Genomic DNA, 26,613 nt, shown 5'->3' with positions numbered 1-26,613 from the left:
ACGATAAAGACCTTAAATAATGATAAAAATGGAGATATTACGGGGTGAAGTCGTTTGGGGCTTAAAAAATATGAAAATTTTGCCAGGAGTGATTGCGAACATCTCTTATCTAATCGATATGATTCAAACCATTCGCAAATGGGATTGAGGTTATGTTGAATCCGCAATCATATTTTCTCGCTCCAGCCTCGTCCTGTGTATTGTGAAAGCGAGATTCAGAAAGTAGAAAAATCGTCATTCATGCTCGCATGATAATTCGTCCGCGGGAAATAGAATGGATCCCGTTTGTGCGTTGATAAAATTGGACGCAAGAACTTTTGTATGTGTATTGCTGAATTGTGTAGCTTTTTATTATGCTTTTGAGCACGTCGAGGAAATCGAATCCTCGGAGACTTGTTATGAAAGTCGGCTACGCTCGCGTCCTCGTCTGAGTGTTGCCGATCGATTAGATGAAATGCGAGCTTTAGCGGTGCTTTTCGAAGAGGATTCTGCCAATTGATCCTAAAGCTGTCATCTAGAAGGAGCGGATGAGATAGTGCGGTCGAACGAGTTGACATATGCTATCGCGTTAGGAGATAAGAATCGTGTATTTACGGACCATGCGAGCGGTGGGAACAGGTGTAGCCCGGGATTGAAATGCAGCGGACCTTGCCATTCTACGTAGAATGGAGCGCGGGCGAGAGGGGTAGCCCTTTCTCTCGGCCCTTTCGCGATCCCAGTGCCCCCGTCCGATTGCAATGCCCCCAAACGGAGAGGCGCCCTGACGCTTCAATTTAGGCATGTGGTCTCTTCCGTGTTGCTTTCTAATGGACCCGTGATCGTGGACATTTTCACTCTCGTGTCATATCGGAAATTTGAAACAAATTAACTGTAAATATGGAGCGTCAAGGACTTAAAATGAATCATTCATGTACAGTTGAAAAAAACTAGCACCCATTAATTTAATTACCACCGTCACAGTAATGAAGCGAAGATTGGTTTTGATGGGTGAGGTAGGAAGCTCTCCTGATCCTCAGCCCAGCGGTGTGTGAAATTCACGCATCAGGATAAGGGGAGGCCAGCTCCTTTCCCTGTGTTGCCTATGGTTTCCCCGGAAGATCTGCCACCCGAAAAACCACACTGTTTGGGTGGAGCTGAGGATGCCCAGAGACGTCAACCGGAGTCGAACCCGGGCACACCTGGTCAGTAGCCCAACGCTCTGCCCACTGCAGCACCACGCCCCCTAAAGTGTTTCCGTCAAAAAGGTATCTGTCACGTCAGCTGCGGTCATTTTGTGCTGCACGGAATCGTGCAACATATTCGCAGTCACACAAGATTCTGCCCACTTGCCGTGGGCATACGTGTCATGTTTTTTAAAGCTATTATTTGAATGCAAAGACGCGGGTAATTTAGGATTGAGCTGGACACGTTTCTCATCAAAAGCTGTAAATAAAATACAAATAAGGGAGGTACCGGAAAACAGAATGTTAGTGACTCAATTAGTGTTTTTAAAATGATAATAGTCAATTGATGAGTGAATAAAATCCACACACCCTGGGATTAAGGGGTGGTTGCGATTGCCACCATGTCAACTTGAACGACGTATGTGTATCTTTCCTATTAGACTGCGAAGGGATAATTTATTTCACTGCAAGAAATGGATATCCGTTCACATTTTAATTGTTTTCTGAATACATCAGCTTCGTACGGGCTAAACAAGCCACGAAGGGTAAATCGAGGGTTTTTTCTAATATAATAGGCTCGGATCCGCTTATCACTTGATCGCCTGAGTGTGAATCCATACATTTGGTATTATCGTTGGATAGGTATTTTACACCGAAGGTTATAACCCCTTTACGCTAATTGAGGGGAGGGGGATATTTGTGAGCACCAATTCAAACTCGCATTAGTTTGATCAAAAATACTTCCCCGTAGGTTGCGTAAATTTCCTTTGAACGTAATGTATTTTACGAGTAATTGAATGTTGCGAATCTCGTTTCATAGCGCGTCGCCATGTCTCTTTAACTTTGATGCTGAAAATGTATTATTAACCCCATCGTACTTCGCCAGGAGAGCTATGTCAATAAAATTAGAGAGATTAAGTGTAGAACAGATAGATTTAAGATGCCATTTTTCCCAAGAACCGTGAGAGATCAGAATAATTTTATCCGACCGCCCCAGGAGGGTAAGGTATTTATTTTGGATCAAAAGTAGTCTTGCGTGTGATCACCCCCTGCCACACACTCTTGCAGTCTTCATGCTTGTTTTTTTAATATGGTGCGTGTCTACCGTAACAGGCTTTCTCCCATTTGACTGGAAGATTATGGGTCCTTTTCTCAAGTGGTTTTGAGGGGCTGGCTTTTGTTTGCTCTCCAGATGAGAGTTGGGGATCCTGGGCTCCATCTTTTGAAGGAGCTGTAAAGAAGAGGTAGGAATAAATCCTTAGCGGTGGAACTTGGTGGTGTTTGAAACGGCGGTCCGTTTGTCGATGGCTCCGGCATGTCAAAGTGAACTGTTAAACGTGTGAGTTTTTGCACGATCAGAGGGAGGTTCTGTGAGAGTGGCACTTTCCATGTCGCGTAATAAAACGCAGTCGGTGGGGCGAAATCTCGGATCTCAAATATGCGCCCGGGATCACCGCCACGCGTTGGTCACTGTTGCATTCTGGAAGATTTGTGCTGACCGGTGTCGTTGAATTTCTCGTTGCCTTACATCATTCCACACGGTCTCCCATTTCGTTTTCGCCATCGGCATGGAAGAAATACTTCCATTGGCACGCGCGGCAAGTGGTGTCGATACGGCTCGACTGCAATGCGCTGTCGTAAAATAGTTAACGATTTACGTTAGTGAGCCTCTTTTGTGGGTTGCATTCCTCATTGATGTGTCCTGTCTCTCATAATTGCAACTGGACGGCGGTTGAGTACTGGTTTAGCATTCGAATTATGAATTGACTTGAGGTATCTGCGCGCTAGAAAAAATATGATTTTTGCAAAACCACACTGTTCAACTCCATTCCCATAGAAGCATTCGGACCATGCAAAATATGCCGGAAATACCCTCAAGCCACCAGAAGAAAATGTCACGTTACAGAAACTCAATTTATTTTGGATCATCACAGTTGAAATCTACAGGCATTAGGGCATCAGCGGAGTATTATCAAACTTACTAACAAGCAGTGAACTCGAGTGAAATGATTGAGGTTCTGTTTACACGCCGTAATTGCTCGTCACTTAATGGTTTCTTTGGATCTGGGTTCGCTAACGAAAGAGGGTACATCTAACATGAATCTTTTCAGATCTTTTGAAGGGGATCGAGATGATACGGTGGCTATTGTACTGGCTTCCCACCCACAGGGCCCGGGTACGAATACCGGTGGCGTCGAATATTTTTCAATGGTATCTCGATCCCTAGGTGCACTAGGTGTGGAGGGCACTTTGAGTGAGTACGCCGTCCGTCGAATTGGACGTTAAGCTGCGGACCACTTGGCGCCTTTCGTTAAGATAAGGCTAATGCCGACACCGGGTTTCTCTCCACCCGTAACCCTTTCCTGCCCATACCTAAAGGTGCAAATGGCCTTAGCTGTCGGTCGTCCCCCTAAATACTACTACTCGGGTCCTTTGAAGAAGGCGAGAGGATAGTGAGCATAACGGTACATCATTACGGTGGTTTTCCTCCCACTTTTTCTTAATTAGTGCATCAAAATCCTCACGGTCTTGTAGAAAAGGAAATAAAAAGAGGTCAAAATGATGCCTTTAGTCAGGAGGGATGCCTGCCATAAGCTCATTCCCAGTCCATAAAAGTAGCGCTCGGAAACCCAAGGGGCAATTAAGAGGCTGCAACAAATAGTTCCATCAGTGGGGACGTTTCGGAGGCGTTCCGTGGGGTCGTGGGCGGGTGGTGGGGGGTGTATCGCGCCTGGACGGCTGAAGCGAGCGTTGGCAGTGGTGGCGCGCGATGACGCAATGTACTTCCGAATTTTTTTTTCCTTCCGCAGGCCAGACCATCTCGGCAAGATCAGGCGCGATCAGGAAATCCATACCGTTGGCGAAAACTAATCATTTTCGGGCATATGTATTGAGATAAGGACGGTGGATGTCTTCGACTAGGGGGCTAAATACTCTTAACAAACTTCTATTTGGCTCGTTTCCATTGCTGTGAGGACGTTCTACTGACGTGATGGAGCAATATTGTGGTGATAGGGTAAAGATGACTTTGAATTTATTTTTCGACAATACCTTCTAATTACGCAACCCGCTGTCAATAACATCATTGCCGTCCGAAAATGATATTTTTTCATTAGATGAAGAACACAATCTTTTTTTATTGAAACCGGTTTCTAACTCCCACTCAGTGACGTCCAAGTCTGTTGATCTTAATTTGGAATGGGTTTTCTTGGGGAAAATTAAAGTATTTCAGACAACCGCGTGTAAATGGAAGTCAAAAATCTTCTTAAAGAGCGGCGACGGGATGGTATTATGCCGATCGAAAGATACCGAGCTCCAAACCCGACTCTACCGTTCAACCCAGTCGGCGAAACTCGTGATTTGTTTTACATTTTGGGGCACCTGGTTCCTTCAGGAAAACCGCGGGTGGAATAGGAGGAAATAGCTGGTCCATAACTCTAAAAATGTGTGATTTCACGCACCGCCGGGCCTGCTACGAGGTAAGTCAGCCTCGTGTACCAAACCAGCCACCAGGTTGATGACTATGGAGGTTTCTTTAGATCGACTCCTCGCGAAGTTTCCTGTCAAGTCTTTGTGACTCTATGATTAGGGGTACTTAATCTTTTTGCGCCAGGACTCAGATTGGTTTTGTTAACCGTCTTTGTGAACTAGGGTTCCCTTTTTAATTAATAGCACGCGTAATTAGGGATAAATTTCCCTTCATACAAGGATAACCATCTTGAACTCTTGATGGGCCCAAAGGCTAATAATCTCCGTTTCAGCTGAACGAAAGATGGCTTTCTTGTTGCCCTCTTGCCTTTGGGAAAAGTTAATGCCTGTCGTGGAACAGAAGTCCGCTGCCCTTCTAGTTTTATGCATGAAAATTGTAAGAAATGCATTAAGCTGTTTGGCTTGATACGATGAATAAAACTAGCTGTCTACTAAATCGGCAGATGATAGAATTCATTGAAAACTGAAAATTGTACAGGGGACGAAGTATTAGTTGCTTACCCTGTTGTGCGTCGCGACTTTATGGTTATAGCAGGGAAAAATGGTAAAAATAAATTTTTTGGCAATAAAATAGGAAAAATAGGAAGTCTTTGTCATGAAATTATTTTTTCTCCGACGTGGTTGATTACTTTTATTGCATTTTCAATTGCGTTTGATATTAAATCAGCAAGAATTTGAATTTAGCTGATGTTTATGCATTAAGTAACTGATATCAATGAATTTCTTCGATCCACGTGGAGGGCGTGAGGGTGGGCATAGCTGGGATGCCACATTTTATTACGTCATTTCAGGGAATGTGATGTGTGTGTTTGGAATGACTGATTTATTAGAGTTACGTCTATTATTCGCAGTTTCTGGCGTTAGATTCGCCGTGGTTTTGATGCCATCGCGAATTTTGTTCCCATCAAGAAAAAAGAATGTTGAAATCCATCACTTCTGTAATTATCCTTGAATTTCATCCGGTGATCTGAGCTGCCGAGGCAGTGCCGATACATGAGTCCCTCCGAGAAGATCTTCTCGGTGTCGACAAAGGGGCGGGCATGGCCCATGAGCGACGGCCGAACCTCCGACTGATCGCAGGACGAACACCCGACCCCCTCCCCGGAGATCAAGTGTTGTTAGCGCTCCAAATGGATTCCAAATAAAAAATCCAAATTACATCGTGTTCTTGTTCGTTCCTCGGCCCCTACGACAAGTTGGTTTTGAATTAATTAAATTTTATTCCTTTTCACCAAATACTTGAGTTCCTTTCCGATAGTCTCCAATGCCATTAATAATCGTTTTCATCCATGGAAATACAATATACATGTACAACTCTGTATATTTTCAGTTTATTTTCAAAATGAATCGTCCTTAGATTGAACAATTCGTTTTATCACTGGGGAAACATCAGTCATGTTGTCTAAGCCATCGTTCGATTAATGTCGAAAACAAAATGTGATAATTGATATAGTTGTTCATTCTGTTGTGTGACGCCAGGCGTAGTCGTTGCAGTGTACCATTGGTTTGGTTAGCATACGCATAACGTTCTTTCTTCGACGAGACCAGGAGTAACCAGGTAATCATAGCAGAAGTGTCGCATGCAGACAGGCCATCGTGCAGAGGTAAGACATCCCTCTCCGCTTAAACATCGTCTTGTAATAGTCCATCATCTTGGAACTGAATGATTCCTCCTATAACCTTGAACATATACTTTGCTTTTGCATTTCTATTTGTCGATTATTCGGCTCTTGCGTTTCGATTTCTTCATTTCGACTCTGAGCGCAGGGTAGTTTTTTTCAAGCTTGCCGTCAATATTTGTGCGCTTTTAGTTCAATTTTCATTTCGTGGTTTTGATTTAGTTCTAGATACATGCAAAAAAGCATCAAATCTGTGTTTGGAGGTAATCTGTTATTTGATGGTAACCTTTTATCTTTTTCATTCCTTTAGTCCACGCCCATCCCCTTGGTGTACATGTACCATTGAGGGGGTCTCAGATGACTTGGCGTTAGGCCGGGATACGGGAAATGTCGGATAGAAATTTTTCGTTGGCATTAAATAACTACGTGCAACAATTGCACTCGTATGTTTGGGACAGCATTCGAAGTCGGCTCATGTTTGAAAAGATTAGCCGCGTGGGTTAAAAGGGCACCCGGGTGGCCTGCATGATTGAATAAAGAAAAAGGAGAGGGGTAGGGTTGCCGTGGAGAAATGAAATTTAATCGCGGAAACCTTGAGATCATCGTGGAGTTGAAACACTTGAATCAATGGCGCGTCGTGCGAAACTGGGTTTCCCTCCTCCCATTCGCCGCTCTCCCGGATCCCCACCTTCCCCCAACTGCCCACGCATGTCAGGTGGCGGAAATGACATCAGCGGTCGTGAATCCCCCCACCGCCGGCCGAACCACCATCGCCTCCAATTCACTTGACCTTTTGGATATCATCCCTTCGCCGCGGCGGGACTGGACGTGTAGAGACCGACCCTGTGTCGCGTCCTAGCTGTCGGTAACTGGTGGAGCACAGTCTTGCAAAATTGACGCGCGAGGGCAATTACGTCCAACTGTATGTCCAAGACTTTCCTCCACGCCCGAGATATTTTTCGCCAGGTTGTCACTGATGGCCGTAATTCTCCGCGAAAATGTTCAATTGGTATGTGCGAGTCACATGTATTTCGTACTGAATTAGTGACGGGGTAAAATATAAACATGGATAACAGATATAACGGTTGCAGGTTTTTGCTCTGTGGAATTAAATCCATCGCCTAGGAATTGAGGAACACTCGATGAATTCCTCTTGATTTTTTTATAAATGTATGCGGCCTAGGTTTCGATAATTTTATGCCCTGACCTAAAGATAGCATGAAAGTGCCGAAACCAAGGTCGTATGACTAAAAAAACATTAGGTATGACATTTATTTGGAGGTTTATCGATGGTAAACTTATAAATTAAAACCTGAACACCGATTACATTATTTTATAGTCCCGAGGAAGCAATGAATATATAAAAGCATTCACCGATCGCGTGCAAATGTTGTGCTACGTTGATTCTTATAGCTTAAAAATACCAACGTTTAGGCTGGTGTTTTTTCTGCGAGATATCTAACGCCACTCAAGGATAGACGCCCACAACGAAAGAGCACTTCATAATGGATCCAAACTGAGTAATAGTTTTTGAAGAGAAAAAGCCCGCCTTGTGCTCGAGGGCCATTGCCAATCTTTCATCACGTTCCTTAAGTAGACTCGGACGTTTGAGGATTCCATGAGGCAGCGAGTAAGGGAGGCATCTGCGTCCCTCAAACATGCCTGCAGTGATTTATTTAATGTTGGCAGATGGCGGGTGATACAGAATGCCAGACTGCGCTCATATTGACCCCGTGGCCCAATGTCAAACCGAAAATCTTATCCTTAATTGATAATTTAGAAATAGAAGTACAATGCGATATCGGGATTCAAGGAACCGAACGACATCATATGATTTTTCCCTATCTCCGATTATCATCCGTCATTAGCCGATTACGTGTTTTTTCACCAGCCTTTTTATGGCTCGAAAGCCATAACTATTAGATAGATTCTCACACAGCAGACAAGTGTTCCTCATGAGCGCCTTGGTAAGCGCTGTGCGTGCACTGCTTGAATTGATTGCTCGAAATGGGAGAGAGGACAGCGGTGCATCGTGTACCACTGTCCACACTGTCCTCCCCCCATTCTCCTCCCCCCTTCTCCCCGACGGGAGTCTGTAGCCCACAAAGTGGGTGGGCCCAAGGTCACGTCCATATTCGATTTTCTTTTTCTGCCGAGCGCTCTCTCAAGCTCGTGTTCTTCCCCTCTCATTCACCCCACTTCATGCAGCTTCCCGCCATTTTCGTTTCCCGAGCCAGGAAAGGGCTCCCGCGTCAATTTTTTTTCGATCTCCAAGAAATTTCCTTTGCTCGCGATGAGGGGTTCGAATGAGTTAATTGTGCGGTGAACTAAAAGTTTTTCCACTTTCCATCTCATCTTTTCCTTTCGTTTCAAAGCGCTTCGTCGGCTTTGGTCCATGTGAAGGTGCGGTCGCGGTCATCTCGACGAATCCGATCCTCATGTAGGTCATGGAGGCTGCGTTGTGGTGCCACGCCGGGAGCTGATTAATCCCTGAACTGTGACTTAAGCCGCGGGAAATGCTGAATGAATGGGATCCGTGCGTGATTTTCTTTTCCGATATTTTTTTAATTCGTCAGCACATGAAACGTTTGGCTCCATGCATGTGGAAACAATTCGCAAGTTCTGATAAGGCAGTTGGAAAGGCGTTCGAGAAGTAGCGTATTTTGAATTTGAACCTTTTGCCTATGTCTAAGTAAAATCTGGCTTAGCGTAGGTTTTTGCAAGGTTGACATATGCGTTTCTTATGCGAATGGGACTCGTGTTTGTTTTTGGAGCGAGGCTACTTATGTGAGGTAGCAAAAATCGAAGGTATCATGGCGAAACGAAAGTGTTGTTTGGTGCCGAATGGACAAATTTACAATAGAAAGAAATATCGGTAATATCCCTATAAAACCCTTTTATGAGGAAGAAATAGTGCCCAGCAGCTATATGCGATAAAAATATACCTGTGAAGTAAGTAATCCCTAAGATAAGTTTTTCTATTAGCTGGTAAATTGGTTTTTGAATAGAGCGAACTTGGTTTTAGTTGTGTGGAATTGTTTGCGAAAATTCGAGACGCAACCTAAAATTACTTTCCGAAACATGATTTTCTTTTCATTCCGTTTGTACAATTAAATACCTATTGGCATAAAGATATTTCCGAAAATGATTGGCCTATTTAGTTTATTCCGTTTGTCGATAAAATTCCATTCCATCTCTCTCCGTTTTATTCACTTACAATACCCGAGCTTACCCATCGTTAAAAGTTATAAGGATGACGAAATTTGACAAAATTTTTATTGTGAAACTATAAATAAATAAGTTTAACATGTATTTAATTTCTCAATGTCGAGAATTCTCTACATTTTTCTCTATTGTGTACTTAATATTTCAGATTTCAAATACAATCCCTTCCCGAATCAACACTCATTTTTCATTTTTAACATATCTCTATTTCATCTTCATCCCAGTTCTTTCGATTCATTTACTTCGATATGTGAGTACGCATAAGATGGCATACTATAGGGGCTTGAAGAGAAATGTTTGCAGTATAATCATCGATAAATTTTATGCAAACGCCATTTTCATATTTGTGGTTGAAGGAGTAGTATGTTCCTCGATTTTTCGAGTGCCAAAGGAAGGAGGAGGCAAAACAAATTATTAAACTGGCTCTTCTGCAGAAACTCATTCGCCATATAGACGTTCGCGGGTGAAAAATTTTATGAAACCTTCCAAAGACATCTTTAGTTTTCCCAGTTCAAAAAAAACTCGAGAGTTAATTAGGATTCAAAACAAACTACCCCTACGTGCTTCACCACCGGAACACTGTAGGTACTCGAGCACTGACGTCACACGGCTATCGATTCCTTACATATCTTTCGGCAGCGTCTTTTTGGAGGTCGTCCTGGAATCTTATTTCAAAAGTAAAAAAATTGCATAATTTCGATTCTCCACCAAAAATGCTGTCGCATTCGTAATTTTTTCTCTTCTTCTTTCGTGTAACTAAATGGAATATTTTCCGGTCAAAAGAAATTTCCTGCACGAACTCTAATTGGGTAGTAAATCTTGCCCCAACTCCCCGCTCAATTACTCCCAGATGCAAATATTCAAATCTGTTTTCCCTTCGACTAACCCCACTTGGGGATAAGGACTGAAACAGCATGGCTAACTAAAACTTGCATGCCTCGGCGCTTCCTTTGGTATACCATGCAGCAATGTCGAGAATGAGCGTCCTCACTCAGAAAAGCCTGCCAATGCCACGTTAAAGAGACTAAATATGTATTCTCTCATTTTTTCTGAAGTATACTAGCCAATATTCTAGTTTTATCACCATAGAGAGTACTTCAGCAAAGGTAATATTTCGCTTTTAGGTTATTCGACAGAGCCTTGTAGCATTCATATCTTCCCGGTATCCCGCGCAAGTCACCGGCGCTGGTGGGGGTTTTTAGGAGACTCTTAAAACATTTCTCTCCAGTTTTTTTTTATTTTGTGGCGTATTCTGATGTATTTCGGGACTTAGATTCTTTCCTTGGTTGCTGCCAGGTAAATTGCACGGCTGGTACGTGTATTCCATGTTTTATTTAGAGTTCCCCATCTCCGATGATATAGTAATAGTAGTCTATTCAAGCCCTGTATGTACTCTTGCTTAGATTTTCCCTGCAAACTAAGCAGCTTTCCACATCTCAAGTTAGAACTTAGGGGAACAATTTAAATCACAGCACAGCCTACGTGCCTTGGAAAGAATTCGGAACTTAAATTCCAAGTTAGGCGATCACATCACCTAGCGTAAATTTAGTTGATCAGATATAGCTTTAGTCGGTTCAGTTTTTTGTAGACTCCTTTTATGGGTGTTAATCATTAAACTATATCCGTTCAGTCATTGGTTGGTTGCAGGGTCCTCCTCTGCAATCTCAGGTTATAATCTTATTATGAAATCGTAAGCGCTCAATTATATGCAGGTTTTACTGTATTTACATAACTCAGTTATTGAAATCACCTCTAGCATGTCCGTTCTACGTATTTGAATATTATCCACGATTCCAAAGAAACTGCGGGAGATGCCGCAACAGTGACTTTTAACGGAGTTATCCGCTAATATGCATTATCCACGATGTTCAAATCGTGGATATCTCCTATTTCATGAATGACGTATGTGTAACCGTACTAAATAATCGGCTTGTATTACCCGTTAAAGTCCGTCCCTTCCCTTCAGTAATCAACCCGGAGGTTGCTTTGATGGGTGAGGGTAGACATTACCTCTTACCAACAACAATATCTCTGCAGCATGTGAAATTCACACATTATGGCAGGCTACGAGGGGGGGGCAGTTCTATTCCCTGTACCATCTGGAGTTTCCCAGGAAAATCTCTTACCCGAAAAATCACACAGCCTGGTGATGTTAGATAGATAACGTCTTTATTCGGGCGAAATTCAGACCATAAGGTCCCTCACGAAGTTAAGGGTGCTCATGAGAGCGACACCTGCAATCGAACGCAGCCCCTCCAGCTCTTGTCACCTGGACTGCCGCACTCCATATCATATAAGCATCAACTTGTGTACTTTCTTTCTCTTTTACATAGCTGTTTTGAATTGTATATTTCGTTATTTCAATGAAGATGTAAAAAAACTTGTGATATACTTTCCACAAAGATTTATTTTACCTATAAATAAAAACTAAAATAACTATTACCTACCTAAGTTTTCGCACGGGATTGGTTTTTGGGTCGATTTATGAATGTGTAGCTATTTCGCTAAAATTTGGCTAGTGTGCCCCTAAAATCCTATGTAATGGATGCCAGAGAGGGATCAGGAATCTATCTGGATAATTTTCTTCTAACTCAAGGTTTTTTAGAGTGAATTTAACATGGGTGACCCTTTGGCACATTCTTGGAATATACTTAAGATTTTTACTAGCGGCGAAATACTTCATAACATTAGGATCGCATTTTCTATTAAAGCAGCGTCAATAACTTACCATAATTTTCGTATGAAAGAATTCCAAACCGAATCGCATTGGTTTTTGTATTAAATTTTGTGCGGATTCAAAAGAGTGTGAACAACTCTTCGGTGTATTTTACGCGCAATGCATCAGAATATAAACTCCACCATGTATAACTTAATGGGAAGAGAGGGAAATTGATGATATATATCCGGTAGCACGATGGCTTACCGAAGACCCTTCGCAATTACTGACAGACTAGACTATAAGCGAAGGAAAAATGGAGGGGAAGAATAACACCAGAAAAGGAGAGGATGAAATAAGAGGAGCATGCAATGACAAATGTCGGAGTATGGCAAGAAGAGATTGGCGGTGGACGGGGCAGTCAGGATATCTGCTGCAAAACAATCCTCTTGAGTAATAACCTATGATGACGATGGCTTCCTCTAAATAACCAGGCATGTGATGATGTTTTTTCCAGATGGTCAGGAAGCCTGGATAAAATCAATTTTTCAAATTTGCCAGTGTGAACAGAAAAATTAGCGAAGGGAGCATCATTTGATGACCCACGATTACCGCTTCAATCGCCCTAAGGTGGGAACTAGTGTCGTGTGTACGTTTCAAACGCCCATGACTGCAGTTAAAACTAGTTACATCGCTGGAAGCTGAGCGGCAGCAGCCAGTTTATTTTACTGTCTACTAGAAAACTAGTGCAGCTCGTCGCGGACCCAAGAGTCAACTTTTGTTGACGTTCCGACTGTTGCACCACAGGCTATGCGCCGACCGCGGGTCGCAAGTGCCCGGCCTCCCCTGACGAGTGCGGGCGGGCGCCACGTCCCCCACGCCCCCTAAAGGCCCACCGTTGCCCCGGGAGGCGGAAGGAAGTCGCCGTCTCCCCGCTCTCATCTACGTTAACCATCCCTTCTCCGCCCGCCCCTCCGACCCCGGCGGTGCGGCGAGGGGACGTGGAGGGACACGAGGGGTTTTGCGGTGCACCTGTTTTTGAGGGCCCGGAGGGAATTTGTCTGGGGGGAGGGGGCGTGAGGAGATAATGGAGAGAGGGTGGGTGGAAATCTCATGGGAGACTGCCCTCGGCATGCCTTGGGCTCAACGAGTCGGAGTGCTGTTCCATGGGAACTCCTCCTCCTTTTATTCTTTTCGGACGTGGTCGACTACTCGGATCGCACCCGTTTGACCAAAGAATTTATTGCGCGTTGCAGAATGTCTCCTCTCCTCCCACTTTTCCCCCCCATCCTTCCCTCGAAGATGTTCGCACGCGAACTTCAATTGTCTCCGTACTGGTCGGGCCGGTGTAGAAGTGAGGAAAAAATAGTTATGCTGTTATCCTTGCCCTCTCGTGGACGATTCAACTCGTTTCCCTCTCCGGAGAGAGAATTTTCTCCGTTCCGGAAATGCAAATTTAAATTGTTGATAATGTCAGAGAACATCACAGATGCCAACGCAACCAGATTCAAGTATGGGGCCCAGCGTTTTAACGTGCTTCGACTGCTAAAACACGGATTTTCATTCATTTCATAATACTTTATTCTAGTGATAATTTTACCGTTATGTTTGTACCATTCTTGGATCAGTTCTTCTACATACCTTGAATTGTTAATTTTTTTGGGCAATTAATCGAGTCGTGAAGTAAAACTTCAATAAATATCAATCTTTAAGTTCTCAGGATGTGATTATTAATTTGAGTAACCAAGAAGTTACGTTTTAAAAGTGCTCATTGTTGATTGATTCGTATATGTACTGTGGATACTAACTGGAATGAATTAATGATGTTTCCCCTTTATTCTCTTTCAGGAACACACCAACTTATGGGCAGAAGATCCCCTTTTGGGTCCTGTAGTTCTTTCTCTAAAAATTGAAATTATCCCCCTTGCCAACTGTGCCTCTTCACCTTCCACTTCCAATCCTGCCCAGGAGCATGTCCGCATTGTCCTCCGTACCAAATCGGGAACTGTTCACGAGTTGCTGCCGACGTCTGTGTGTGGTGGCAGCTCCCCTTCTCCTGCCACTCTTGCCAAGGTACATACTAAATTCTTCATTAAATATGGTTTCTGTGGTGGAGTTTAAATTTACGAATTGTGCTGTGACCTTGTGGTACCCAAAATCATCCAAGAAGTGTGCATAAGATTGTCTGTCACCAGCCATTTTGCTGGTTCTTCTTCTGCAAAAACAGCTACTATATTTCTGCTCCGTCTCTTGGATTGACAAAAAATCATGTTAATTTGCTCTTGTCAGCTCTGCGCGTGTTTGGCTGCTTTGCCTTGGTTTTCAGTAAAAAAAAACTCGGCTACATCCATAGACAAAGCTCATAGCTCAGATATAGGAAAATATTATTTGTAAGAGAGAACTCAGAAAGCCTGGCAAAATGGAATGGGGGTGCAATAGGTTTTGATCCCTGAGGATGCAAATTCGTTCTTCCCTTTATTTATATTTTCAATTGGATTCCTGGAGGATTACGTATCTCGTAAGCCGCCCGATGCTATTCTTCGAACGGCATCAGAAAATGGAATCAGTAGTTATTCCGTAAAAGCCGCCGGCATTGAAAAGGCCAATACCATCTCTGATGCCACGATAGAATTAGGAGAGAGTAACGTTAATGCCTTATGCATTACCATCGCAGTTGATAAAAGGCTGGCAAAAGAAAAATATTTTCTTTCAATCAATGCCGTTGGTTGAAATTAGGGTCCAAGCATCCAAAAAACAATTGGTGGGGATTATTTATGTTCACTGTTTCACCAGATAGTGTTCTCTCCATATTCAGGGGTTCACTTTTTCAATTCGTATGCATCATATTTACCTTTTATTTTATGATTAGCATTTTTATGTCAAAGCCATAGGTAATACAATCTTATATGGAATTAGAAAACAAGAAGTCGTCGGTACTATTTCGTCAAGTATGATCATTGTCCGATCATGTCCATTTGCCACGGCAAAAATATAAAATGATTACATAATGAAGCTGGCTATACTTCGTCGAATATAATGAAATTATTTTCATAGGTTTGTCAAATAATAATCTTATGTGGTAATAATTTTTCAAATTTGCATGTGCCTCGGAATATATTTTTTGGCACATTCATGAGTTAAAAGTTGCCGATCGGTGAAATATAAGGCATGGCTCAAATTACTGACATAGGTATGTGTATATACAGTGTTATGTTCTTTATTTTTATTGTTAATCCATCGGTTAAGGTAGGTTTTAGATGGATGCGGACTAAATAACGATACATTTACTTACCTCTTCAAACAAAACAACCTTACATCTGACAGTCTCCAACATTCGTAATATTCTTGGAGGACTCAAAAAACAAAGGATAAAATATTCGTCGCACCCTAAGGAACGGTCTGATTGATCCCGTAGCCTTCTCTTTAGAATCACTACAACTCATCGTCTTACAACCTGTAGCAAAGCAAAAAATAATGAGCTCTACGGCCTCTCAATAAAGAAGAAAGGGGAAGAAAACTCCAATGGCCGTAAGTAATCCTTACGGCCATTGGAGTTTTCTTCCCCTTTCTTCTTTAACCTGTAGCAAGTAGATAAAAATCAGCCGCGTCACCTTCTTTGCATGTTTCTTTTATTTCTTCAATTCTCTTTAATCTGCATGTTTAGATTATGTGTTGGTGCGATTTTGACAAATGATGACAATAGACAATGAATATGTCGATACTATTTCAGCGATTTCATTATGCCATGGGCTAGGCAGCCCGACACTCGGATGGCATCCGGAAATGGCATGGGTGACTTCGGTAACGGAATAACTTCTGGAGCCACTTCACTTAGCCGATGCCATAGTGACAACCCTAAGCAAATGACATATGGAGCCAAGTTTAGGGAATAACCCCCCAGAAATATTTAAAATGGCACCCATAACTGTGTCTTACGTTGAAAGTTAATGAAATTATTCTTGCCATCATAAGATTTATAGCAATCACATGGAAGAGTGAAGGTGCTGTACAGAAAAATAGAAACCATCAGGAATCTTTTCGACAAAATTTGATAATTGTGTTGCCGGGTTGGAAATAGTCGATAAGAAAGTTGAGGTAAATATGTCGGCCATGGGTATTGTTACAATAGAAGTATCAATACTTATAGATTCCATAATTGAATCAGTGATATAAATATATTTAAATGCAAACCAATGAAATGTAAGGAGAGGAGGCTATAAGGGCAACGGGACGATGGGCGGGAGGGGAGGGAAGAGAGGGAATGGAAGACCAAAGAGAAGGTGGAGTGGCTGGGTATAGGAAGAGTATTAGAGGGAGTAAGAAACATCCGATCAAAAGAAATGGAAAAGACAGGTCAGAAATAGCAACCCCAAACAAAATGGGAAAAGCTACAGAGGAAGAAGACTGCAAAAAAAACCATTGTAAGGACTTACACTGAAATGTTTACATGCCTACATTGCCCATTACCGTTTGATTTGAATTATGAAACTGTTCATGGAAATGAACTTTTTGTTGGTCAAATGCACATGATTTGGATGACTTTGGTTACTTGAGTATATTTATACACGATTGAAAGTTATAATATTGAAAATGTCTTTTTTTCATAATTTTTAGTCCAGACTGCATGTAGGAGCTTATTTTCCCCCATTATTATTTGCATGCATAAATATAGTGGGCATGCCAATTAAATTAAATGTAAAAAGATAGATTGAAAGTTTCTGATTATTCTTCATTGAATTTGTACTGCAGTATGGTGACTTTCCATGAGTATATGATGAGGACATGGAATGATCCTACTATCTGCAGCTATCCAAATTGACATTATTTCAACCAAAGGTACCTAATACTTCATTTTTTAAAGGGTAAGCTTTGGACAGTCCCTTGACACTTAGTAAAGGATTAATAAGGCCATGATTGATCTTGTAGATATAATTAATGAAGTATTACAAACTGCATTAAATGTTTATGGTGCATAATTATAATATTATTATAGCTGAAATAAATAAACAGATATGAAATCCTTGTGGCATCTGTTTATTGCAAATTAGAGAGTAATCACATAATTTGGTATAATAACATAATTCCAAAGGTGCCTTGTGTAGGCACAATTGTGTGCAAATCAGCATGTGACAGCATTAAATTTGCTTTTAGCAATTTTATTCAGTTTTCTGGGATTTATTCAGTGCTGTCTCATTGTAACTCATCCAAAAAGATGATATAGTGATTTGATTCTATTCTTTTCCAGATGTGCTCCATCTGAAAATACTATTTGTGTATTCTTGTATACTCCTTTTAGTAATATTTAATTATCATAGCCATATTATCTTCAAAATAGATATCAATACTATGAACCCATATTGTGTATTGTGATTTGACATTATTTTTTTAAATTAAGGGATCTGTCTAGCACCTAAAATTTAATTTCTTCTCTAGTTTTTCGCATGGTTATGAGTGTAGATTTATTGTGTGTATTACATATTATTAGTAATATCAAATGACACTTGGGGGCTGTACAAGACAGGGTATGGAAAGGTACTAATGGAGAAACAATTAAGCTAAATGGCCATTGCAAAGCTACACTCATGATATAACCTCATTTGGCTATGTCAACACATGCATGTAAAACAAGCCCGTTCTTTCTATGTTTACCTGATATAGACCATTTTGATTGGCAATGTAATTTTCAAGACTGATAGAAGGGAGAATGTTAAGTAAGCTAGGTAGGTGGATGAAAGGGATAAGTATGTTGGATGGAATTAAAGGAGATAGGAGGCATGCTGAATTTGAAAAAGGGTTTATTGTTTGCAAGGGTTGTGCCTTCTTAGGCAAGGCTAAAAAGTGTAGTGGTGTTGTGTCCATTCAAAATCTACCTTAAATGGTACTCAACCAAGTATGTGTGTAGTCATAATGAAATGAGATCAGGATGGTGCGTTTTCTAATGTACTGGCTTCCCACCCAGGTTTCAAATCCTGGAGGTGGCAGATCTTTTTCAGTAATATCCCTATGCCTACTTAAGGTGCTTTGTGGAGAGCACTTTGAGTGAGTATGCAGTCCCTTGGATGGGATGTTAATAAACTGCTCACCCCATGGCACCTTTCATTAAGAGTAGGCTAATGCTGACGTCAGGTTTCTCTTCACTCTTCCTCCATTCCCATCCATCCCTAATGGTGCAAATAGCTTTAGCTGTTAGATGTCTCCCCTATTAAAGCTACTGCTACTACCAGTAATAATAATAGATTCATCATTTTCTAAATCTTAATGCATCCTCAGGCTTGAATAGACATGAATATGTTGACTCCTTATGTGTTATCTTATTTGCTAAGAGTAAGGGGAAATTTTCACTGGTGCTAACTCCTTCAAAATAATAGTATATAAATGTGTATATAATTGAGACAAACCAATAGGTTTTTGTGATGAAAGCTGCAAGAATTTTTATCATGTTTAGCTTTGTCACTCCCTATTAGCCCATAACATATCCAGGTTCAACCATTGGAAATAAGTTGGTACCATCCATATCTCAGTTTAGCTAACCCCTAATTGGTATAAGCTTATAAGCTCTCCATGCATGTATTGAGCACATACTTTTTTTCCTTTCCTAGCCCCTAGGTTCCTCCATGTCACTTTTTGCTACAATTTTCTGCCATATAAATATATAACAATTGTGTTTAAAATACATTTCTCACTGTCCCCCTATTATTTTTAAACTCGGACCTATATTTTACATAGGACTGCTTGTATCCCCTGAAATGATAATACTTTCATTGGGATTTGCCTTTATTGTTGAGGGAAAACTAGGAAACTTTCCATTTGATACCACCTCCTTAGCTCCTCCAACCCCATATTAGCTTTTTTTTCACATTTTGTCTCACCCCAGACCACCTCTTTGTATAATGTATGGATAGCCTCTCATTAAAGATTTCTTCTCCACCAGGTGGCACATAAACCTTTTTGATGTTTGTTAAGGTACCTTTCTTGGTTGTCAATATGCCGGGGCAAGCATAAAGCCTAATATTGGCCTCAGAATACTACTTACAAGCTTGGTAGGCTACTTGATCAATTAAGAAATCCAAAATGAAAATTTCTAGCCATCAGTGTTGGTTGAAAAGTTTTTAAAAATTTCATTTCAGTATTATAAATGGAAGAATGTCCTTTTCATTTTGTGTTGAAATTAATTGATTGTCAATTTACCACCAACACAGCAGTCAAAGATTGTTTTGTTAGGTAATGGTAGAGTTATCTCAGACTAACTCATATATCACTGTAGAATTTTGCACATAAGGGTTGGGCGCACAATTCCTTTCCTTGTGCCACCTGTACTTTCATAGAAATATTATTCACCAGAAATATTACAGTGGGGTGTGTCAAAGTGGCCAGGAGTTGAACTTGAGCCCTCTGGATAGTCATCAAGTGTTCTAACCACTGGGCTATCACATGCTCTAATTTATAATTTGTCAATTAGTATCAAAAACACTAAAGGTCTATGGTCCCCAACAGCTATTACATATTACATAATGTGTAGACCGATTTTTCACGCACTTTATTTACCTCTGCAGTTCTTCATACCCTGTACCCACCTTCATGCCACCCAAAAAGTTTCTCTTCATTCCTCTTTCCTGCTTACATTCTCCCTTCCATTAAAGCCTTAAGCATCCCACTACCTTTCCATCTCCTCTGCCCATCTTTTCAACTCGCGCAGCAACTTCCTCTCTTCTCCCTAGTCATATAAAACTTTGTTTGCCTAACTCTTGGTCCAAGTTACCCTCTTCATCCTTTTCCATAGCCAAATCTCAAAACCTTATATAGTATGTGTTTGTTGTCTTATATGTATACCAGGTTTCAGATTCATATGGCACTATGCTCCATTTTAGGTCTTAATAAGTAGTTTATCTATGCATTTATTGTTTATAAGATGTTATAAACAATTGGATTTGATTGTTTACAAATATTTGTTGCAAGCTAATGGATGTACCGCGTAATACAAGTGGAGGAAGCTCTGTTGTTTTGACGTGTTTAGATTTTATCCAAGAGATAGAAAGCATCTATTCCTACCTGCATTAAATATTCTCAGGCTTTCATGATAAGCCATGAAGTTCCCGAGTTGCCAAAAATTGGCTTTTTTAATTAATTAGATGATAAGTGTATTCAAATGTTTACTAAGCATGATTCCTAAGAGCTGAAAACATGTATACATCACTTATTTGACATATATTCTGAAAATGACCTTGTGTGTCAAAGACTACAACTTTCATGGTAGATAAGATAGGAATTTCAATCCTTTGTCGACTACCTCACTATTCACTAAAGAAGAGATGAACTGGAAAGCAAGTCAACAGGGCTCTTTTTAATTTTTGGCAGGGTATTTTAATATTTGCCATATTCTGGCCAGTGAAAAATGTGCAATATTTCACTGGCCAGATTAGTCTGGTGGCAGCACTTCTGTCACAAATTTGACATTTTGCAAAGATGTGATCAGAAAGGGACCATTACATGCATTTGTCACTAGTCCCTAGGAAATCTGATAGCAAGTGAAGACTTATCAAGATGCACTGACAAAGAGAGGTGTCAGAATGTAGAAAAGAGCTGCTAACCTAAAAATCCCTCTTGATGTTTTCCAATGAAATCTTTGCTACTTTTTGAGCATCCTTTCCCAAATTTTTCCCATACTCTGTTATTGAGCTTTTTCACCCTATATCTTTAGTCATTTTTCTCTTGCTTTTCTTACCTTGCAGGTAGTTAAATTCATTATTTTTTTGTGACAGTTAATCTGTTTATTCATTTCTGGAATTATAATATTTTCCCCTACCTTCAATTAAGGCTCACAGCTGGTAGACCCTAGTTTCCTGTGGCCAAAAGGTAGTCTTATTGCTTACAGCATTCCGCTCTGCCTTGCTTAATTAATTTCTTTGATTGAATCTTTGCTAGTACAATTTTCCAGTTTTCATTTGGTGTTCAAAATGATTAAACCTTACTTCTGCAGATCTTTACTGCATCCTCCTTAGGGTCATTTGTTGTTCCTAAACCAAAATACCCTATCTCATCTATCTCATCACAAGAATAAACATTTAAACATGATCTTAGCCACTGAGTACAAAAAAAGTCCTTGGGTGTGTTTTACTAAGTTCACTAAAAAAATTTTAATTTTTAGAAACCTCTGTTATATGCACCATTTATATCACCTCTAAAACAGACCAATAGAATTTCCTCACAATCAGGATACAATTTCAAGATCTGGTCATAAGTTGAATGGTCATGAGTCAAATGCTTTATGAAGTTATCGTCAATCATGAGCAGAAAATTACTACTTAATTTATAACATACTAAATTATGTGTCAATGTTGCAATCCAATTAACTCCTTTAAATGTTATGTACTTTCTCAAACATTGGTACATATGTCATAGTGATTTAAGTTTTTCAATACCAATGCTTATATGAAAAAGTATTTCATTCGAACATCATGAACTTTAAATAAAAATATCTTGAAACCCCGAGAATTATGCATTCCATCTGACAAGTGTTATTCCAATTTTCCAATAGGTTTCAGTTTATCATCCTCATCCCACCAGATAATCAGATGGCTTGACATCCATTATTGACACCTTGACACCAGGTGTTGTTCTTTGTAAGATGCATAGTGCAGTGGTTCCCAGACTTTCTTGGTTCATTATATCTTATATTTATGCAGTGTCTTAGTAATTGTTCCAGTCTCGTGGTATAAGAAAGGCCATAAATACTTGTCCATTTAAAGGTCTCCATTAAACTTGCTAATGGCTTGAATATTTGTTAAACATTATTTGGGAGGTGTAATTCATATTCTTTTACATCCTTAATCTTTTCTTGCTCAGGTATCCAGCGTCAACCCATTCAAAATCTAGATTTTAAATGGTGTGCAGCATATTAAATCTTTTCTAAAATTCCTTTACCAACTCGCTCACTGCTCATTGTTGTCCATTACAGCTGTAATCATGCACATATTTAGTAGATGATAAATCATATTTTGTCACTGATCTTTCAGTTGGATTGCAGATGTATTGTGACAAATAGAGAAAAACTGTCATTTGAGTACAGTTCATTTAAGTGTTGAGTGCATTATATAACATTTATTGCAATTTAAAATAAACATCCTTCTCAAACAGTAGACATTTATTCCTGGGATGAAATGCTGAAAAACCAATTCCTGTTTAGGGTGAGGTCCTTCTCTTCTCTTGTTATAAAAGAAAAACACTGGATAAATTGCTTAATTTTACATTCTTGTAAGGTTTTGCATTATGTTCTGCAAGTGTGGTTGCATTTCAAGTAATATATGAAAAAAATTAAAAAAAAACTTTGTTGCAGAGCAGAGTTTAGTAAGGCGTGGGATTTTAAGTCAACACCATGAGTTGCCTATCAAAGGTTGCCTTCGCACTCATTTGCTGTGATTGTGCCTGTTTTGTATTGAGAGTGGAAAGAAGCCCCCCTTTGTATTTGAAGACTTCCTTTCCTTGAGCTGCCAAATTGAAGGGAACTCTGGGCACACCTTTGCTTTTTTCATGTAGACTCCCTTTGAAAAAGAGTCGTATGACTCTCATATAGAAATCCTTCCTTTGTTCTCACCTGTGCCTTAGTAAAGGCTCGCTTCATAGGAGTGACTCTCCATACATACCGTAGTCTTTGAGGCAAGATAATAAGCATATGCTGCAGGCTTTTGAGATGTGAGTGTGGAGAAGGATGGAAAAAGTAAAATGGAAGGAATGGAAAACAAATGAAGTATCAGGCATAGTGGAGGAAGGGGAGATTGTTGCGAGAAATCCAAAGGAGGCAAGAAAAGTGGATGCCAATTATTTTTATTTACAGTGGAATGTTGAATGTGATAGTGTAAAACATGTCAGACAAAATAAAGGCATATAGAAAGTATGAAGAATTGTAAAAGGGCTAATATAATGTAGAGTGTCACATTGGGTCATGTAAGATAAAGATTAAAGATAAAGCCTAGCATGTAGCAGTGGTTAATTTATCCAACCCAAACCTGCCCACAGTGGATTAAGGAAAAGGACAGAAAACAGGACAAATTCATTTTTTGAATAATAAAGACAAGGAAACCTTATGTATTGATGTTTAAATCCATATTTGTCTTGAGAAATCATTCCTTCCAATAGCTTTGGATTGCCTCTGAAATGTAAAAATCAACCCATGATACGATTATGTGTTAGAATTTGTACTACAAAAAACATACCCTTTTATCTTCCTTTCTTTTGTCTACCACCTTGGGATTTGAGAGAAACCAAAAAATACGGGGCAATTTTCGACAATTTTGAATTGCATTCAATATATTTTTAATTACAAACTAAGATATTTGGCCCAATTTTAAGCATTTTTTTTTGGTTTTCATTATTCATTCAACCCTAGATATATAGCCTTCTGATGATAAAATAATGAAAGCTCGAAACATCATCAATTGGTTCTCCTTTGTTAAACAAGTACCTAATAAAACATTCTACGTCATTCCAGTTTGGTTATGCAATCATTTTCATTAGTATAACGCAGAAATCTTATTCAATGAGGTTTAGTCACTTATCTAAATATCCCAGTCAATTACTATAGAGGTTTTTGGTTTTGGTGGCAAAATTTTCACATTGAGGTACAAGTCAATCATTGTTTTGTTTAGCATTTCCTTTACTCTCAATAGCATGATATTGTTATCATCAGTTTAGTGACAATTTCTTTCCCTGAGATTTAGTACTTTTGTTGCCAAAGCACTTCCCCTTTCAATCCATTGTATGTATGGAATACATACGAAGTGGTTGCATGAAGCAAAAGTGAATGCACTAAATTCATTTTAACTTTCCTTCTGGAAGCATGCACTTCCTTTTATTTTAAATGAAGTGGTATTTTTAATATTAATGTCACAACTGAAAAAAGAAAGCAATTTTCAGTGTAAGTATTGAAGCTTAAATTTATTAAAGTTAAGTTAGTTTTACATTCACACTTAATCTAAACTAATCTCAGACCACCACCTACAGGCATAAAAATTGATGGTAAATATTTTGCAATTATGGTTAAAACGTTAATTTAAAACAATGTAAATTTCAGTGTCAAACATAATGGCATCTTCCTCTTCATTGGACTATTGATAAGTATTCTACATTTAGTTAGCAAGACATAACTTTTGATAAATTTGGTGCTCTCATAGCTCAAGTTCATATTTTCATATGATTATTGATATCTTATGATTATGGTTACTCAAGAAAACCATCCTGTTAACCATCAATACTGATTTGGCATGCTGGAATTCCTATAAATTACATATTTTTCTAGTTCACCCTCTGATCTCTGCTTGCTATTTCGCCTATAAACCAAAACATAGAATCAATAAAAATTTGGATAGTGAGTAAAATTTATGAAAAAATTCTGAGAAATAAATTTTATACAAAAACTTCAGACAATCTAGCTAAAGGGAACACTATATTAAAAGCAATTTTGATTATTTTCTTACCTTCAACTTAAACTCAAACCACGTAATACTCATAGATTTACAGTGGGTACCTACTTAGTTTTCTAGCGTGGTATTGGAGTAGTTCTGTGAAATCATGAAAACTTGACTATGTCTTGGCACATCTTTGCAGTTATTCATTGATTGCTTTTAGTATGTGGTATTTCAAATTGGGTAATTTTGTTATGAGGAAAAACCTGTCATAAGATCCTACCCTAATCAAAAGATTCTAAATGCTTTGCCGAAGGAGGTAACCCATATTCAATTCAATTTTTAGGCTTTAAATGAAGACCTAACCACGGAGAAATACATACCTGCAGCATCACCTCGATCCTCAGAGCTAATTGCTGCCTATGATGAGCGGGGCCTTGTTACCACCTTCAAGTTTGGAGTGCTGTACCAGCGTTTTGGTCAAACTGCAGAAGAGCAATTGTTTGCTAATCGTGTCTCATCCCCAGCCTTTGATGAATTTCTTCAACTTTTAGGGACACGAATAAGACTCAGAGAGCATACGGGGTGAGTATATTAATTGCAAATGTACTTATTGCAAATAGTGCACTTCCAAATTTTTCGCTCCCATCTTTGTGTAGACAGGATGAAAATTTAGAGCTGCTAAAGCTTTCACAGTAATGACTAGATTTCTGCAAAATGATGTCTGAACTATGTAAAATTTACTAATGGAAGCAAATGGATTTGTCTTTAGTATATAAATTTATGATTATTTAGCATTAGTACTAGTTATTCTGTATTTCCCTGAGAGCTCAGCACATCCCAAAAGAGGAAGGATTGTTTGCTATCCCTCAGAGTGCTGAGGTAAATCTTCATCATTGGAGCCACCCCTCTAATGGGTGTATGGTTAGTCAGGGTCTACAAGAAATGGAGGCACTGATTTATCTAATATTTGGTGAAAAATATGTTAATCCAATTTGCCAGTGGCTATCTAATATTTGGTGAAAAATACCTTTCCAATTTGGCAGTGGTTAAAGTCATAAAAACCAGCATCCATGGGCCACCTAATCTATTTGTTGGGGAAATGTAGATGGTTAGAAAAATTAATTAAATATTGGAAATCCTACCAAAGGTAGAATTTCAGGGGATAACATGATATTTCTGGGATGTGCAGGCTTTCCATTTTAGATAGGTCTAAGCAGTGAATATGAACCCCAGTTATCGACCCCCAAAGAGCAGTTTGATAGGTGAGGGTAGATCTTGCTTAGTACTAGTATCATGTGAAATTCAGGCACATCATGATAGGGGGACCTATTCCTTTCGCTATGCTGTGTATGGTTTCTCAGGAAGATCTGGTACCCAAAAATTCACACAGCTTGGGTGTGGCTGAGGGTGCCCAGAGGCATCCTTGCATAAATTAAAAAATGGAAGTCTTAACTCAATCCCCAAAGGCTCAACTCTGTCCCCAAATTATTCAAATAGCGTATTCCTGCAACTGCTGCTTAAATCAAAATTGTGTTAGTTGCAAATTACTGTGGTGGAAGAGAAATGAAAAAATCACCATATTCAATGTCATGGTTCATTTTTTAGGATAGGCTAGAACTTAACTCTGAGTCTTTCCCTTAGAAAGTGAAATTCACAATTTCAGAGAAGAGGAAGGCAGTGCCCATGCTGCCTGTGGTTACCCAGGAATGTTGTGTAATGCCAAGTACACATTACCTAGTAGAGACTGCGTGAAAAAGAATAAATCCTCTGGTGCATACAAGAGGAAAAGTCGTGCAACTTGAATAGTACATAGGCAAGATGGGAGGGTATTTCTAAAGTCTTAAAATAATTCTCCAGAGTACACAAGGTTCAATTGAGCTTGAAAATCTTGGAAGTTTAGAACTGCCTGAGTGAGAGAGATGTTGATGTCTTTTTAAGAGTCCTGGTCCTGAAAAATGAAAGTTCTTCCTGACTTCACCATTGACCATGACATTTCATTGGAGTGACTCACTGCCAGGGCAAAATAGCAGTGAATGTGTTATGGAAAACAATATAATTTC

At 39.8% G+C, this 26,613-nt stretch overlaps 1 protein-coding gene across 4 annotated transcripts in view; it reads left to right on the top strand.

The window, feature by feature from the left end:
* LOC139691250 (rap1 GTPase-activating protein 1-like) overlaps positions 1–26,613 on the top strand; it is a 312,140-nt gene that overhangs the window by 261,828 nt on the left and 23,699 nt on the right. For all 4 annotated transcript variants that reach the window (XM_071588997.1, XM_071588994.1, XM_071588995.1 and 1 more), the window contains 2 exons: positions 14,001–14,225; positions 24,897–25,135. In XM_071588997.1, coding sequence (XP_071445098.1) covers positions 14,001–14,225; positions 24,897–25,135 — 464 coding nt within the window. The remainder of the gene's footprint in view (positions 1–14,000; positions 14,226–24,896; positions 25,136–26,613) is intronic.

This window comes from Hetaerina americana, unplaced genomic scaffold (assembly GCF_022747635.1).
Source record: "Hetaerina americana unplaced genomic scaffold, ioHetAmer1.1.p SCAF_31, whole genome shotgun sequence".
Taxonomy (NCBI): domain Eukaryota; kingdom Metazoa; phylum Arthropoda; class Insecta; order Odonata; family Calopterygidae; genus Hetaerina; species Hetaerina americana.
This window is presented reverse-complemented; position numbering and strand designations above follow the sequence as displayed.